The sequence below is a fragment of the Crocodylus porosus genome, unplaced genomic scaffold (genome assembly GCF_001723895.1).
Source record: "Crocodylus porosus isolate Cpor-Errol unplaced genomic scaffold, CroPor_comp1, whole genome shotgun sequence".
In the NCBI taxonomy this organism is placed as follows: domain Eukaryota; kingdom Metazoa; phylum Chordata; order Crocodylia; family Crocodylidae; genus Crocodylus; species Crocodylus porosus.
This window is the reverse complement of record NW_017728911.1, coordinates 20,231,261-20,247,164: the sequence shown is the minus strand read 5'-3', so window position 1 is coordinate 20,247,164 and position 15,904 is coordinate 20,231,261. Positions and strand designations below refer to the sequence as shown.

General features: G+C 41.1%; 1 protein-coding gene across 3 annotated transcripts in view; it reads left to right on the top strand.

Moving 5' to 3' along the window:
- Window positions 1-15,904, top strand: part of TMOD3 (tropomodulin 3) — a 52,886-nt gene that overhangs the window by 8,068 nt on the left and 28,914 nt on the right. For all 3 annotated transcript variants that reach the window (XM_019533575.1, XM_019533573.1, XM_019533574.1), the window contains exons 2-3: window positions 6,619-6,813; window positions 9,157-9,313. In XM_019533575.1, the coding sequence (XP_019389120.1) occupies window positions 6,688-6,813; window positions 9,157-9,313 (283 nt within the window). In that variant the 5' untranslated portion in view covers window positions 6,619-6,687. The remainder of the gene's footprint in view (window positions 1-6,618; window positions 6,814-9,156; window positions 9,314-15,904) is intronic.

Sequence of the window (15,904 nt, the reverse complement as noted above, 5' to 3'; positions counted from 1 at the left end):
GCCATCCAACATCTTGTCATTAACAGGTGCCCCCCGGCCAAAGAAAACCTACTTTGAAACTTTCCGGCAGGTGCTTGGTCCTGAGCATTCTGGATTTATGAAGTTATACTGTATTTTTCATTGCTCTTCATGGTGTTCTGACCCAAAGCCTTCATTGTCCGTCGACAGAAGAGTTTAAAACAAACTGATGAGTAGCAACTTAGTGCATCAGTTTACTTTTAGAATATATATTTCTGGTGTTGAAGGCCAGCAATTATTTTTATTGAAAGTTTAAGTTGATTGAGGAGTGATGGCTTTGCCTGTTCCTGCTTTCCCATGTTAACTAAGTTTCCTGTGCTAATGCACAGAAATGTGGCTGATGAACAGGATAATAAATTGTTCAGGGTCAGATATATTGTTATAATATCTTAGCTTTATATTCCAAGGAGAGACATTGACCTTTCAGGGTTTTCTTTGCGCACAGTTTAAACATTAACATTTTTGGTTTGTTGCGTAATACTGTTCTGTGATGTGTACACCAGCAGCAGGTACAACTGCAATACTAAAGATGCTGTGGCTGAGGTGGTTGATCTTCCTATGTGCTTCCTAGCAGGTGTCAGTGAAAGGTTACAAATGAATGGCAAGCATGAAACCTCCTCGCTACCCTGGAAATTTGCTAGCCTTACAGATGACCTGATCACTTGGTAGTCTTGACCAGCTGCACTGCACCTGGATATGCTACTAGTGGGGCCCCACAGCCAGCTAAAACAGCATTTCGAATTGACATAGTAATCATATATATAACATAATAAATAAAGCCCATGGAAACAAAAATCTTATATAAAGTGGTCAGGTATCCAGGTTGTAGCTGTATTGGTCTAAAGGAAAAGGCAGTCAGGACTCATAGTAGAGATGATATCTTTTATTAGACCAACAAGATTTTTGCAAATAATTCAATAATTTTTTTTGCAAAAATCTTGTTGGTCTAATAAAAGATATCATCTCTACTATGACTCCTGATTTGCCTTTATATAAAGTGGGTAACTTTTTACCCATTTTCACCAAGATGATATATATGTGGAGAATTGTGACTGACAATGTTGTTTGACAGATACACATATGGAACAAACAAAACCCTGTTGAAGAAATGACTTGATAACTACTTATCAAATTGACTTTGCGTGCAGATTTATGCAGCTTTATGCTCTGATAGGCTTGGTAATTTTTTTATCATCTGATCATAGTCTTGCCACTTTCACTGACAGTCCTGTAAACTGAATGAGAACAGACATGCACAAGCTTGAAGACTGTATAAAATTAACTTGTCACTCACTATGCAGCTTGGTCACTAACAATGATGTCTAATTAGCAGCAGGAAATGTGGTTCTTCAGGATGTACTTAATGGCTTAAATTGAAAAGAAGAGAAAAAATTCTTGTTCCAGGAGTCATAAGTTTGCATGCGTTTTGAGTGGTGTCTTCTGCAATAATTATAGTTAACTATTCTGCAAATACTGAGAGTCCTTGACAAAACAGCTACAGCAGTACAAGGCTAAGACAACTGTGGCACTTCTTTGTACCTTAAATATTATTGTGTACCGTAAATATGATTGTCTTTAACTCTGAATCACCAGTCTGGAACACGGACAGTTCTTTGCTTGAATGCTTTCAGTTAAAACGTCTCTTCCTAATGGTCTCTCAAAACATAATAATGCTTTTCCACTTTAGCCTGCTGTCGGAGAAGTATAAACTTACAACATGGTAACTGTTAGGACAAGGGGAGTCCTGGCAGAAATTCTTTGTTTACTTTAAATTACTAACACTTTCTCATGGGTTTTTTTTTTTTCTTTTTCAGTCTTTAGAGAATTTAGCTTAGGTTTGGTCATAATAGCTCAGAATTTGGATGTCCTGCCAATATCACATGCTCAGTCATGGTTAGCTTTGGTGTTTTATTGGTAATGCTTTTCTTTAGCAAAACATTACATGATAATAATAGAAGAATACCCTGAACAAAATTGTAGCCAACTGTAAATGCAACAATACAGTAAGCTTGTATTTTGATCATGCATGTAAGTTGACCCCACATTTTCAGGTTTAACTTCAGTGAATATAAGTTTGATAACTACAGATCCTTGAACTGTTGCTGCTTTTAAAAGTTCTGAAGGAGAAACAAATAACCAAGAAATGACCCAAGGAGTTGAACATACTGAAAAAACATAAAATAAAGACTGCACCAAAGAAAGTTCTGATTTTAGTATTTAAATTTTCTTGTTGTATGCACAAAGGTACTAGTAAAACAGACTTCTTATGTTCACTTATTGTCCTCCCTCACCTTTGGCATAGCTCATGTGACTGAAGCAGTGTCATGGATGGGTACAAACTGTTCAGAAAGGACAGGCAGGGGAGGAGAGGAGGAGTTGCACTTTATGCAAGAGAGCCATATGATTGCTCAGAGGTCCAGTATGAAACTGGAGATCAGCCTATTCAGAGTGTCTGGGTTAGGGTCAGAGGGGAGAGCCACAAGGGTGATGTGGTGGGGGTCTGCTGTAGACCACCAGACCAGGAGGAAGTGATGGATGAGGCTTTCTTCAAACAGCTAGTGGAAGTTTTCTGATCACAGGCCCTGGTTCTTAGAGGGGCGTTCAGTCACTCTGACATCTGCTGGGAGGGCAATACAGCAGTGCGCAGGCAATCCAGGAAGCTTTTGGAAAGTGGTGTTGTCTCCAACTTTTTGGTGCAAGTGATAGACCGACTTACTAGGGACCATACTCTTCTTGCCTTCTGGTCATGAGCAGGGATGAATTGGTTGAGAATGTAGTAGTCAGTGGATGGCAACTTGAGCAGCACTGACCACAAGATGATAAAGTTCAAGATCCTGAGGGAAAGGAAGGATGCAGAGCAGCAGAGAAAGGACTCTAGACTTCAGAAAAGCAGACTTCAAGTCACTTGAAGAACTCATGGGCAGGATCCCCTGGGGAGCCAGTCTGAGTGGGGGAAAAGAGTCCCGGAGAGCTGGCTGTACTTGAAAGAAGCCTTACTGAAAGTGCAGGAACAAACCACCCCAATGTGCAGGAAGACTAGCAAGTATGGCAGAAGACCAGCTTGGCTTAGCAGGGAACTCTTCAGTAAACTAAATCACAAAAAGGAAGTTTATAGGAAGTGGAAATTTGGACAGACAACGAGGGATGAATATAAAAGCATTGCTTGGGCATGCAGGGATGAAGTCAGGAAGGCTAAAGGACAACTGGAGTTGCAGCTAGCAAGGGATGTGAAGGGTAACAAGAAGGGTTTCTACAAGTATGCCTGTAGCAAGTGGAGAATCAAGGAAAGTGTGGGTCCCTTACTGAATGGGGGAGGCAACCTTGTGACAAGATGCAGAAAAGACTGAAGTCTTCGATGCCTTTTTTTTGCCGCAGTCTTCATAGGCAAAGTCAGCTCCCAGACTACTGCACAGGGCAGAACGTGTTGGGGAGCAGGTGAGCAGCCCTCAGTGGTGAAAGAAGAGGTTGGGGACTGTTTAGAAAAGCTGGATGTGTACAACTCCATAGGGCTGGATGGGATGCACCTGAGGGTGCTGAGGGAATTGACCGATATGACTGCAGAGCCACTGGCCATCATCTCTGAGAGCACTTGGTGATCAGGAGAGGTCTCAGATGACTGGAAAAGAGAAACATAGTGCTCATATTTAAGAAAGGGAAAAAGAAAGACCCTACTGGGAACTACTGACCAGTTGGCCTCACCTCACTCCCTGGAAAAATTATGGAGAAGTTCCTCAAGGAATCCATTTCTAAAGAGAAAAAGTACATGGTATTGTGTATTGTCTTTACATTTTTACACGTATTCCAATAAAAATAATTTATTTCCACAAAGCTTTGAATTTGTTTGAATATAACATTTAAACCACATTAAGTGTGGTATATTGAATGTTTTTCCTTATCAAATATTTCAGTTCAAATACATGTGGTTATTGGGACACAAAATTAACATGGGGGGTAATTTTTTAGTTCAGTTTACTAAATACAAGTCAAATAAACATGCTAAATCAGATCACACTAAATTAGGGCATTGGAAAATTTTCCAATTCAAAATTTTCCAGAAAACCCACATCTCTGAGCAGAATAATTGCTTCCCTTGACCTACTGGCAAGAATACCTAACAGTGCAGCTCCTGATGCCATTGGCCTTCTTGGTAACAAGGGCATACTGCTGGCTCAGATTCATGTGATAAATATTTTTAATTTGTCTGATATGTGTACAGGGAAACTATTGCATCTTGAGCTACCAAAGGTCATGTTTTTTGGAAATGCCTATTTGCAGAAGCAAAATGAGTAATCTGTGAAATGTGTATACTCCATGTGTGTGGAATAAGACTTTCCACATTGTATTGACAGGCTGGCACAGCTAGACTGACTGATTGCGTGCACAGCCTTCCTGTAGCTTGTTCTGACCAGAAACAGGCCGTTACAAACGTTTTTGCACTTACAGACCTTACCTGGGTCTAGCTTGGGAGTGGCCAAAATGGTGAATCCAGCCAGCATCTGGACTCCATTTCTCAACAGCCCCTGCCCACATCGTTTCAGTGGAGACCCCAGGAGTGGTGCTGTGACAGAACGGGGCCAGGGTTTCCATGGAGACCAGCCCCAGCATCACTGGCAGGATGCACAGCTGGGCAGAGGCTGGGATCTTGAAGTGGTGACAGCGTGGTCTGGAGCTGGGCTAGAGCCACAGTCCACTGTCTGCATGCCCTTGCTGAGGGTGTGCGGGCAGCGGATCGCAGCTGTGCTCTGGCTCTGGATCATGCTGTCCCTGCTACAAGATCCCAGCTCCAGAGCAGCTCCCCGCCCAGGTCTGTGCCCTGCCAGCACTGCTGGGGCTGGTCTCCATGGAAACCATGGCCCCATGCTGCCACAGTGCTGCCACTGCTGGGAAATGGGAGTCCAGTGCAGGCTGCCCACCCCGGTCTATCTCCTGGTTCCAAAGTCTGTAATCTAATGCACCTCTCTGATTTTACCACTTCAGCCAAAACTGAATAGTTATGTATTCTAGTTCTCCAGTCTAAGCCCAGCCTCTTGTCTTCAGTTTTTGCAAGCTCTAAGATCAGTAGTGATCATTATTCAGTTGTGATCTTGAATAAGAAAAATAAAAACTTCACATTTCCCACTTTATTAAGAGATGGATAGTCAAGGAGGCTAAAATTATGAGCAAACTAATTAGGATAATAAACAAGGGCATACAAGTTACTAATAACTGCAGAAGTTATTTCTGCCTACGCCTGCTGAGTCATAGTCCTGCACTAGTGAGTAATATTTGATTTGTTCAGTCAGCAAATGAATGACTATCAAATTATATGCAGTTTTTGTTTGGTTATTTTGTTTCCTAAATATCAGTAGCCCAGATATTTAAGGAAGCCCTACTTCAGTTTTAGTGTCTATTTGCCTTTGGAGAGTAAAAGATAGTGAGAATTATAAATTAAGTATTTTTAGGTCTAGTTTGTTCTTCAGATGACTTACAAACAACCATCATGGGCCCAAGAACTGACATTGAGACCTTTTTTTGGATTATTTAGCTAAAGTTGCATGTTAAATACCACAAATTTTGAAAATCATACAGATTTTTAGATATAACAAGTCCAGATGCAAAATTCATCTAAAAGGTTGGACTATGTAATTTGATAGCCAAACAGATTGCTTGCCAAAGACCAGTTTTGTTTCTATTTTCATATTCTGAAAAGAGTATTCCTGTAGTTAACACTTTTGCTAGCTATAGCATGATGGCCAGGTAGCAGTGTCTGTTGCTAAGGATGCCCAACACTTCTCATTATAAGGTCTTTTTCCACAGTTAGTCTTAACTTTGTCAAACTTCTGATCTGTGGGCTGAAGTTTTCCATTTCCAGTGTCTACCTCTTATCTGATGTATTTTGACGATATCCCGTTTCTTATGAGAACAAGACCAGGAAAAATATGTTTTCAAGGGTAAAATTCTGGAAACTTTCTTTGGAAAGTTCTCTTGCCCTTATAGGGACTTGAAATTTGACAGGGGAGCTTGCATAATGGGGGGTATTTTTGCTGCCCTTAAGAAAATGCATCCCAAACCAGCCAGTTTATAAGCTTGGCAAAAACTGTAGTTTACAAATGCAGAAGAAACTTGGTAGAACCTAATAGCTAAAATCTCCAGATGTTCTGTTGCAGCGAGCAGGCTCCTCATAGCTTTTAGCACTAACCAGACCTTGTATGTGCCATTCCTACAAGACAAGTGAACAGACTTTGGGGAGAGGGGATGGCTCTTTCCAGGTAAGCAGAGTAGGACTGGGATGATAAGTTGCTTTTTTTTTTCCTTTTTGCTAAAGTTTAAGGGCTCTTGCTGATGTCAGTAGCATAAATTAAAATAATACTGACTGTATAAGCCAAAACTTTTTTTTACTGTTCATGATAGTGTAGAATGATGAGAGTCCCCTGTACTAGTGCTAGGATGCCTGCAGTGTTTAGCTAACACAGTGGTGAGCACTATAAAAACTTCACAGTGTGCAATGAACAGAAATATAGTTTTCATAGGAATATATTTGGAAGCTGGATGATACCTAGGGATTATTATAGTTGCTTTATTGTGCCTCCTCTTGTTTTTGGTTTCTTTTTTTTTCTATAGGTCTGTTTAAGAGCAAAACACAGCCCTTAACTGCTAGTTTGAAAACCTCGAGTGACTGCTGCCCAAGTCATGACGCTCCCATTCCGAAAAGACATAGAGGAATACAAGGATCTTGATGAGGACGAACTTCTGGGCAAGCTTTCAGAAGAAGAATTAAAGCAACTGGAAACTGTTCTGGATGACCTTGACCCTGAGGTGGGAATTGGGGAAGTGAACAGTCTTTTGTTTTGTTACAAACTTTTACCTTTTGCTTTAAATTAGATTTTCTTGAAGAGTGGCATCTTCTTAACTTGATGGAATTAGAAATAGTAAAAAATGTAAAATAAACTGGAAGTCCAGGACGATTACATCAAGCTCTTTAGGAAATTATTTTTAAAAGGGAACATTTCCAGTTGGTGACATTCCTGATTAGAAATTCACCTGAAGGTGGATCGTTTGACATCATCCTGTTGTTTGCTTTTTATTACTTAAGTTTATGGCTAAAATCAAGCGATGTAACAGAAGATAACGTGTTTATAATTTCTCAAGGACTCAAAGAGGATGGATTAGGGTTATGCTATGAGACATAGAGACCTAATAAGGGAAATAGGATCTGACTCTTCCCTTTAAAAAAAAATCACATTTACAATCTATGAACAAAAAAGATCAATTATAATATAATCTTCTACTAACATGATTTAGCTTTCATCTGTCAGTTTTGTGCTCACGGTCTAACACCATGACAGTGTCACACTCAATATTTTAGATGTTTGTAGTATAGTCAGTTTACGCTTAAACTTGATACAGAGGTGCCACTCAGCAAAATACCTTGTTTTATAGCTAGGTTTTTCTTGTGGGCTCCCAAGAACAATGTTACGATCATCTACCTTTAATTTTGGTGACCCATATAATTTTGACTGTGGAAAATTGATGATCAGGGTAAGTTGTTTTATTTGGTTTGGTTGGTTGATTTGTATTTATTTATTTTAATGAAATGATCATTGGAAATCTCCCCTCATATTTTTTTTTATTCCCTGCTTCTCTACACAACCTTTCCTCCAACTTTCTGTGCAGTTGCAGAAAGTATTGAATGTAAATCAGTCTGTTGCACAGAATGACTTTCATGTTGCTGGCTCTAGTTGTGTTGACTAGAATAGACATTTCTTTTGTGGATATAGAAAAAGTTAGATGTTAGTGTTAAAGGAAGCAGTCTAGGGAGTGTTCATTTAGCTTGTAAACTATGGTTCCTTCATTCCTAGCTATTCATTCAGATGGAGGAATTCATATTGAAAAAGAAATGTCAATGACTGCTGTGTGAGCCTAGTTCTGAGAGCTATGATACTTCTCAGGCTGGAGCTGTTGCTTTAGTTTCTTCTGGTTTTTTTTAAAGCATTTGGGCTCCCTCTACACATTACTTATAAGGCATGATTAGCCAGGTGTAATCACACCTTAAGTTGTGACCCAGCTCCATGTTCAAACAATGAACTGCGTGATAAAACAAACAACGAGCTATAAAGTTATTCCACAAAAAATGTGTAATAATTTTGTAGCTTGCTCTAATCACATCGGTAATTGAATATGTGGCCACTGCCGGGCTTCCGGGCGCAGGGGGACACCACCCGCCTCTAGACTCATAGCTAACAAGCCTCTCAGTGGTGGCAGCATTGTCAGCTGTAGAGCTGGCAGCAGGAAAAATACTGCCCCGCCTTGTGAGCCTGCTTGGCTGTAAGGCTTGCAATGGGGGCATTGTCTTTGGCTGCAGGGCTTGTAGCAGGAAGAACGCTGCTTCCACTGAGAACTTCCTGAAGTGTGGGGCTTGCAGCAGGGGCAATGTTCCCCTGCTCTGCCCCCACTGGGAGCTCCACAGCCAGTGTTGCTGCTGGGCTTGCCGCAGTGGCAGTGGACCCTGCTGCAAGCCTTGCAGCCCCCAGAGCTGTGAGGGTTGCAGGGGCAGCAGCGGGAAGAAAGCTGCCACTGAGCATCCTGAGCTATGAGACTTGCAGCGGGGGCAGTATAGGAGAATGCTGCCTTCCCCACCTCCCGTGAACCCCACACTTGAGGCTTGCAGCAGTGGCAGCATTCTTCCCGCTACAAGCCCTGCAGTGATGTGAGGTGTTGGCCTCGTAGCAGGAGCATCACAGGGTATGCTGCCATTGCTGTGAGCCCCATCAACTGTGGGGCTCAGAGCTGGTGCAGGGGGAGCCCAGGATCATAATCCTAGGCTCCCCCCTGGACCAGTGATAAGGTATGATGGGATCTAACGTGCAATCCCACAGTCATGCCTCTTGCCATGCACGTGTAGCATTGTAAGAGGTGCAACTGTTTAGATTGTACATTAGATCCCATTGTGCTTTTACCTGCATGTGTAGAGGGGCCCTAGCAGTGCCCAGTGTGCAGTCTGCTTACTGAGGTCTCCTTGCCTAGACTTGGCCCCCCCAAATCACTGGCATGTCCATTGTGTTCAAAAAGTAGAGTAAAAAGTATTTGACGTAGAAAAATGATAGTATGTTATGATAACTAAGACTTTTCAAACTGCTACAATACCATTTTGTTTTGTAGAATGCACTTCTGCCAGCGGGCTTCCGACAGAAGGACCAAACTGCTAAAAAAGCCTCTGGTCCTTTTGACAGAGAGCGACTCCTTGCCTTTTTGGAGAAGCAAGCACTAGAACACAAAGACAGGGAGGATTTTGTGCCTTATACAGGGGAAAAGAAAGGTAATGATGCTCTTTTAAATAGTAAGTTTACAATCAAGTTCCAGTATTTTCAAAATGCCCTTTACTGGTTGGGTGTATGGACAGTTCTGACATCCTTCTTTGGTGGACCCACCGGAACACCTCTAGATCAAAGTTTATTTCAGGTGTCACCCATGGCAGTAGCTGCAGATGCTATCCTTCTTTTGGCTTACACAAACATAATGCTCCAGTGGGCTGGATATAAACAGTAACACTACTCTTTTGATACTGAATTAGAACAGAACAGGGTAGGCAATATTTTTTGCCCGGAGTGCTGAAAAAACCACAGTGCCTACCTTGGAAGGTGCCAGACTGCTGACATGCCAGAGCCCGGAGCATTTTTTTGTAGCTTCCCAGCTGCAGCTGGCCCACGGAGCTTGGGCTTGCAGCCTCCCAGCCGCCTGCTGGGAGCGGCCTGGGCTCTGTGGCTGGCAGCAGCTGCTTAGAGCCCGGGCTGACAGTGGTGTGCTGAGAAAAATGGCCTTGCATGCTGGTGGGTTGCTGACCCCTGGAATAGAACAAGAGCATGCCATTGATTCGACATTGGGTGGTAGATGGGACAGATACAGGAATTAGTGGGGCCTGAGTTTGGGCTACAGTCTTCCTTTTGAAGACAAAAGGAATACACAATAAAACAATTCTATAACTGCAGCTCAGGACATAGTGTCCAGAGTTTTGGGAGGAGAATTCCGTTATAATTCAGCTCCACCTACTAGTGATCTAAAATGTCCATGTATCTTTGTCCCAGAGTGTGATTTAATACCAGTGTAAATTTCAAGTCTTTTTGACATTTTTGTAAGCTTGGCTACAGATCACCGTTGTCAAACAAATACTAGAATAGGAAGAATATAATTGCTATAATGTGAAAATATGCTCTAAAAATGCCAATTTAGAACTAAAGTTTCTGGAACTGGAATAATTATGAATTAAGGGATTTATTTTTTTTTTTTTTGTAAACGACTGTTTTGTAAAAGACTGTTCAACAGTTTCCTAGTACTTTTTCCTCTGAAAAAATGTCTTTCCCTCTAACTTTTTTAATTGACCCATTCTATCCCTGTTTATCTCATTATTTATGGTGGTTCCAGTGGCATAAAGAACTCGAATGAATTCCATTTGTTTTGTTTTGAAGAAAAAACTATCCTTTGTCTTGATTGTTGTTGAGGTTTTTTTTAATAAATCTATTCTTTCTGTTACTTGGTGTCTTCAGGGTCCTGTCTTCAGCCTTTTTCTGTTTAAATTACTATATTTATTCAATTTGAAGACATTTTTCTCCATTTTAACAAGGGAGATAAAAGCCTGTTGTCTCAGACTCCAGTATGGGGGAAGGTGGCTGCTGTGGCTTAGGCCTCAGCCCTTACCTGGGATTGGGGTCAGGGTTGTAGTTGCAGTTGCTGCTGCTGCCTGCTCCCACCACTACAGCCTCCCTCACCCCTCTTTCCACCCCTCCCATACCTTTGGTCTGTGCTGACAGGCTTCATCCACGTTACAGTCCAGCCGCATAGCAGTGGCATGCCGCTTGCACAGCTGCTACGGAGGCTGGGCTGTGAGGCCATACTCAGTGCCCCAGGCTAGAACGGGAACAGAGTCTGCTGGTGTGGAGCAAGGGAGAGGGGGAGCAGAGGCTGTAGTTGGGCAGGTGGGTGGCAGGCACAAGCAGGGGGTAAGCAAAAACGTATGCAAAAGGCCAAACCTTTGGAAAAAAACACTAAAAAATTAAATCCTTTATCAAAACTCCCCATACTACCTGTCTCCCCACGACTGCCCCACTGCAGTGCGGTGGTAGAGGATGACGAATTAAAGACTACACTTCAATAATTAGATTCTGCACATGGAAAATGTATAACAAATTCCTCAGCCGCTGGCGGCACACGTCATTCATTTTTGTTTGCTGGCTAACTTACATGTGTAATTGTGATTTTAAATATAAATTCAGTCTAGAAGTTTGTGTGAATAATTACTTACCTTTCTCTCAAGTATCTTCTGATTTTATTTTGTTCAGGAATTTTCTATATCAATGTTAAATTTTACATTTTGTCATGTTGTATTTTCATATTGGTATTTATAATTACTTCATATTGGTATTTATAATTACTTCCATAGTGGCTTTTCTTTTGTAGCTTAGTTCAACTGTGGACCCTTTTTTGTGCAGATATAGTCATGGTAACTCTGCACCAGTATCCATCTGCAGATGGGCAGAAGCAGAATGCTTTGACTATGGGTCTTTATTGAAGCTGAGGTTAGAAGATTTGTCCAGCAGAATTTTGTAACAGTACCCACAGACCTTTCTACCTCTCCTGTTAAATTGCTTATAGGTTTGAACTTTGCTCTGTGTTGTTCTTCTGTTTCACCATTCACCTCCTCCTCCCATCCCTTCCAGGGTTTTCAGTGTAGAGTGCAAATGGTATAATGGTAAGAGAGAACTACACTGGGGAGGAATCCACATAGAATCCTAGGGACTAACATCTCGCCAACCCATTTCTTCACTCAGGGAAGATTAAACAAGATCCCTTATGGTCCATAATGAAACTGTCCTTACTTTGTGCCAGAAAGATTTACTAGAATAATTAGTGGTGTTTGCCTCTTTTATTTTTTTCCTCCCTTTACACCTCTTTGCCCACTCCAATCCAACTGCTTCATGAGATTTACACCTGACAATCTGGGAAAGAAGCAGATCTTTTGAACATGGCTTCATTCAGCCAGGCAGGTTGGTTAGTTCCTTCAGCTTTTTCATTATCTGCTTTGTTAGACCTAAGCCATGTGATGAATTCTGGAACATAGTATTGTCCAGCTGTAATATAAATCATAGTCAGGACAGATCAAGTGTCATTTCCTTTATGTAATGAAGTATTCTTAATGACAGCCAGCTATGCAGATGCAATGAAGTGTCATCTTGGCTTAAAGATCTGTACTTCTAAAAAGGGCATCCCTATTTGGTCACATTTCCTTTATATAAAAAGCAAAACTATCAAAAGCTTTTAACAAGATTAGAGATATGAAATAAGGTATTTTGTGACACCTATGGAAGAATTTTGTACATAGCTTAAATAATGGAAATCCTGGTTATTGTTTGTCCTCTCATTTTTCAGAATGGGTAAGCAAATTACTTACTTGGGTCTTTTTTTTCTCACATGGGAAAACAATGCTGACTCAGAGTTCAGCCAAATCTTGCTTGGACTAATATTGGCAAAAATGACTGTCTTCAGTTACTTTAGTTTTGGGGTATCTAAACTGATTACCAGAAAGTACTGAAACCAGATATGGTGAAATGGGAAATCTGTCTGTACAATTTGTGAACTGCCTCTTTTCTTGTCTTATGGCTACTTTCAGTAGCTCTACTTGTCTGACGTGACAGGATATGGGGAGGGTGTTGGGGCATTTATCTAAGAATAAGATTATCAGTACTTTGGATAGCCATTGTCTATGCAGAACAAAGGAGAAACTGTTTCCTAGGTTCAGTTCTGTGACTTCTCCAAGGGTAGGGTTTGAAGCAATGGAATCCCTTCAGAAAATGAGAGAAGTTGCTGCAGTCTTTTAAGCATATACTGGAACCAGGCAAAGGAAGTTTCTGGTTAGACGGAAGAATAAAGAGGAAGATGAAGATAGGGACTTTGTGGGTGCAGAACCATCCAAGGCTGTAAGAGGGAAGGGCAGACAGAATCCAAGTTGCAGAACAGGACTCATGGATACCCTTGAAGATTGAATGAATGTCACAGAATGCTTTACTGAGGAAGTGGAGTCAGAAAATGGTGTATAAAGGATTTTGTTTTTACCTAGATTATGTGCATCTCTAGGCTAGAGATTAGAAGGAAATTCCTATGAGGGTGATCCAGCACTGGAACTTAGAGAAGTTATGGGATCTCTGTCCTTGGAAACTTCCAGAAGCAGGTTAAACATACACTTAGCTGGGATGGTTCAGCCAAGGATGATCCCGCTTGAAGTAGGGGGTTGGACTAGATGACCTTATGGAGGTCCCTTTCAGCTCTTTCCTAGGATCCTTCATCTGATGTGTTGTTTAAAGTAATGAATGAAATCCCTTTTACAAAACTTGTCTTTCTCAATTATCGGGCATCCCTGATGATGTAAATTGTAAGCCAAATTGGTCACAAGATGAGATCTATGGGACATGGTTTGCTTCATTAACTGGGTGTTTCAAGTTGAATATGCACTTCTTTATGTTTTAATGTTTTCTTACTAAGAAATAAAATCTGACCTAAGAACTTCAGAATGCAGCATTCATTATTCTGAGAAATTTCCCTTATTTCTTTCTGAGCCTTGCATTGGTAGAGAAAGGAATAGAAGCATAAATCAAACCAGCAGAAAAATCTTGTACTTAATACCTTTCTGTTCCAGGCTGAGCCTGTTTAAATCCATTATTGTAGAGGAAGGTAGGACAACTAGAGAGTTTATTTTTGTGTTTCTGAGTTTGGTATGCTTCCTTCAAATATTTGTCAGAAGTGCCTGTAGGTCCTACTTGCTTTATAAATAAATATCTTTTTGTCCATAGGTCTTACTTGTTTTGTAAATAATATATACTTTTGATCAGTTTTCTAGTTCAGGAAGAAATAAGGAAATAACATTGAATACAGAAATAATTGTAGGACAGAAAATACCCTAAAGTTAGGGCCTCTTTAATTTATGTATTGATTCTTGTTCTGCAAATTACTCTTACAGTTTTGTCCAGGTTACTATGTTTAAGTTTTAGTCAGGAAGATTGTGATTTATTCTGTTCTTCATGTGCATTCCATTATCACTGTAATACCTAGAAGGTTGTGAGTGCAAGGTAGCATGACTGTTTCTGAATAAAGAATTCTTTGACCTAGATACAAATCAGACATTGTGAACAGGATAGCACTTCATGCTTACATTCAGTGCTTCTCCTCTTCATTTTAAAACTTCTGTACCACCTACAGTACAGTATGTAGCTAGCCAGATGACCCCAAACTCAGTCCATATCGATTCACAATGTGGAATGGTCAGAAGTGAGAACCATTTTTGACTATTTAGTTCATTCAGCTGACGGTCCTTTCCATTGGTCTTGTGATAGGACACCCTAGTTTATATTTTTAACAGTCACCTTAATTCTGAGCTGTTTCTGTCTCCTTTGTTGTCATGTGGTTGGGACAGAGGCTTTACTGATCTGTTTCAGCATGTTCAGCTACCAAATCCAATAGTAGAACAGAAACGGGTCTAAACCTCCTGCCTGAGTTAGAGTATAGAAAAGCAAACAAATTAAGAGGATAGGGACTTACTATAGGTCAGCTGTTCTGCGGTAATGGTCTGCGTGTTTGCTGTTTGCTCTTACCCCATAGCGCATGAATACTGAACCTCAGTTGCCTTGTTTTGGTGAGGACTTCACAGAGCAAGAAGGGGAAACTTAAAGAGGAAAAGGAATAGTAAGAGTTTCCACTTAGAAAATGTTGTCCCATTGGATCTTGTAGGTTAAGCAAGATGGAGCAGGCCAAGCATTCCCATGGCAAGCTCTGGCTGCTTGATAAAGAAGTGCAGGTGAATGAGGCTTGAGCTAGTTCCAGAATGATGTCAGCATGTCTTCAGGGTCTTCTGGCCACTTAAGGTTAGTTAAGAAGCTTAGCCTTAGAGTTGTTAATAACAATGTTCTGCCCAAGCACAGGAGGGTAGCCTTGGCTTGTCTGCTGTTCTGCTCAGTACAGGGTTTTCTTTTATGTGGGTCCTAAGTATTTGAAAGTTAATATACACTATCAGATGAACTGCAGGACATACTCCAGCACTTCTGTAGTTTACTGGTGCATGACATTGTTCTTCTACATCTCTTGACCTTTAACTATCTCCCTGTATGTTATAAAATATGGGTAGCTTGAAACATTGTCTGTAAAGAATTTTGAGATGGTGGGACTAATAGCATTCCAGAAGTGTAAAGTGTAACAGATAGTACATAAAATGAGCATAGTACACTTTTTCATTCCCTGGCTTTGTTTCTGAAAGCATGCTATCAGATACCCATCCCTTCCAGAGCATACATAAAAGCGGACTTTGTTTTTGACCAGCTCTGTAAACTAGAGAGTCACATACTGTTCTGATTAAGTTTTGAACCATACAGTAAACCATTGTTGCCTGAGTAGTAATTCACACAAGAGACTGATGTAGTGAATTTTGTCATGAAGGTCTAGTTCAAAAAAAAAAGCTGAGCTCTGTTTCTCTGTGGTACCATAAAAATAGCACTGAAACCTTGTAACACAGTACAAAAAGAAAGGCTGAAGCACAGAGCTGGAGGACAGGCTGCCTCGGTTCCATTGCTGGTGATGAGGCCCACAGTGTCTGTTTATCTCAATTATCACAGAATCATAGAAAATTAGGGTTGGAAGGGACCTCAGGAGCTCATCTAGTCCAACCCCTGCTCAAAGCAGGACCAGCCCCAGCTAGATCATCCCAGTCAGGGCTTTGTCAAGCCAGCATTTAAAAATTTCAAAGGATGGAGATTCTACCACCTCTAGGTAACCTACTGCAGTGATTTCATAGATTTCATAGACATTAGGGCTGGAAGGGACCTCAGGAGATCATCGAGTCCAGCCCCCTGCCCAAAGGGCAGGAAGTCAG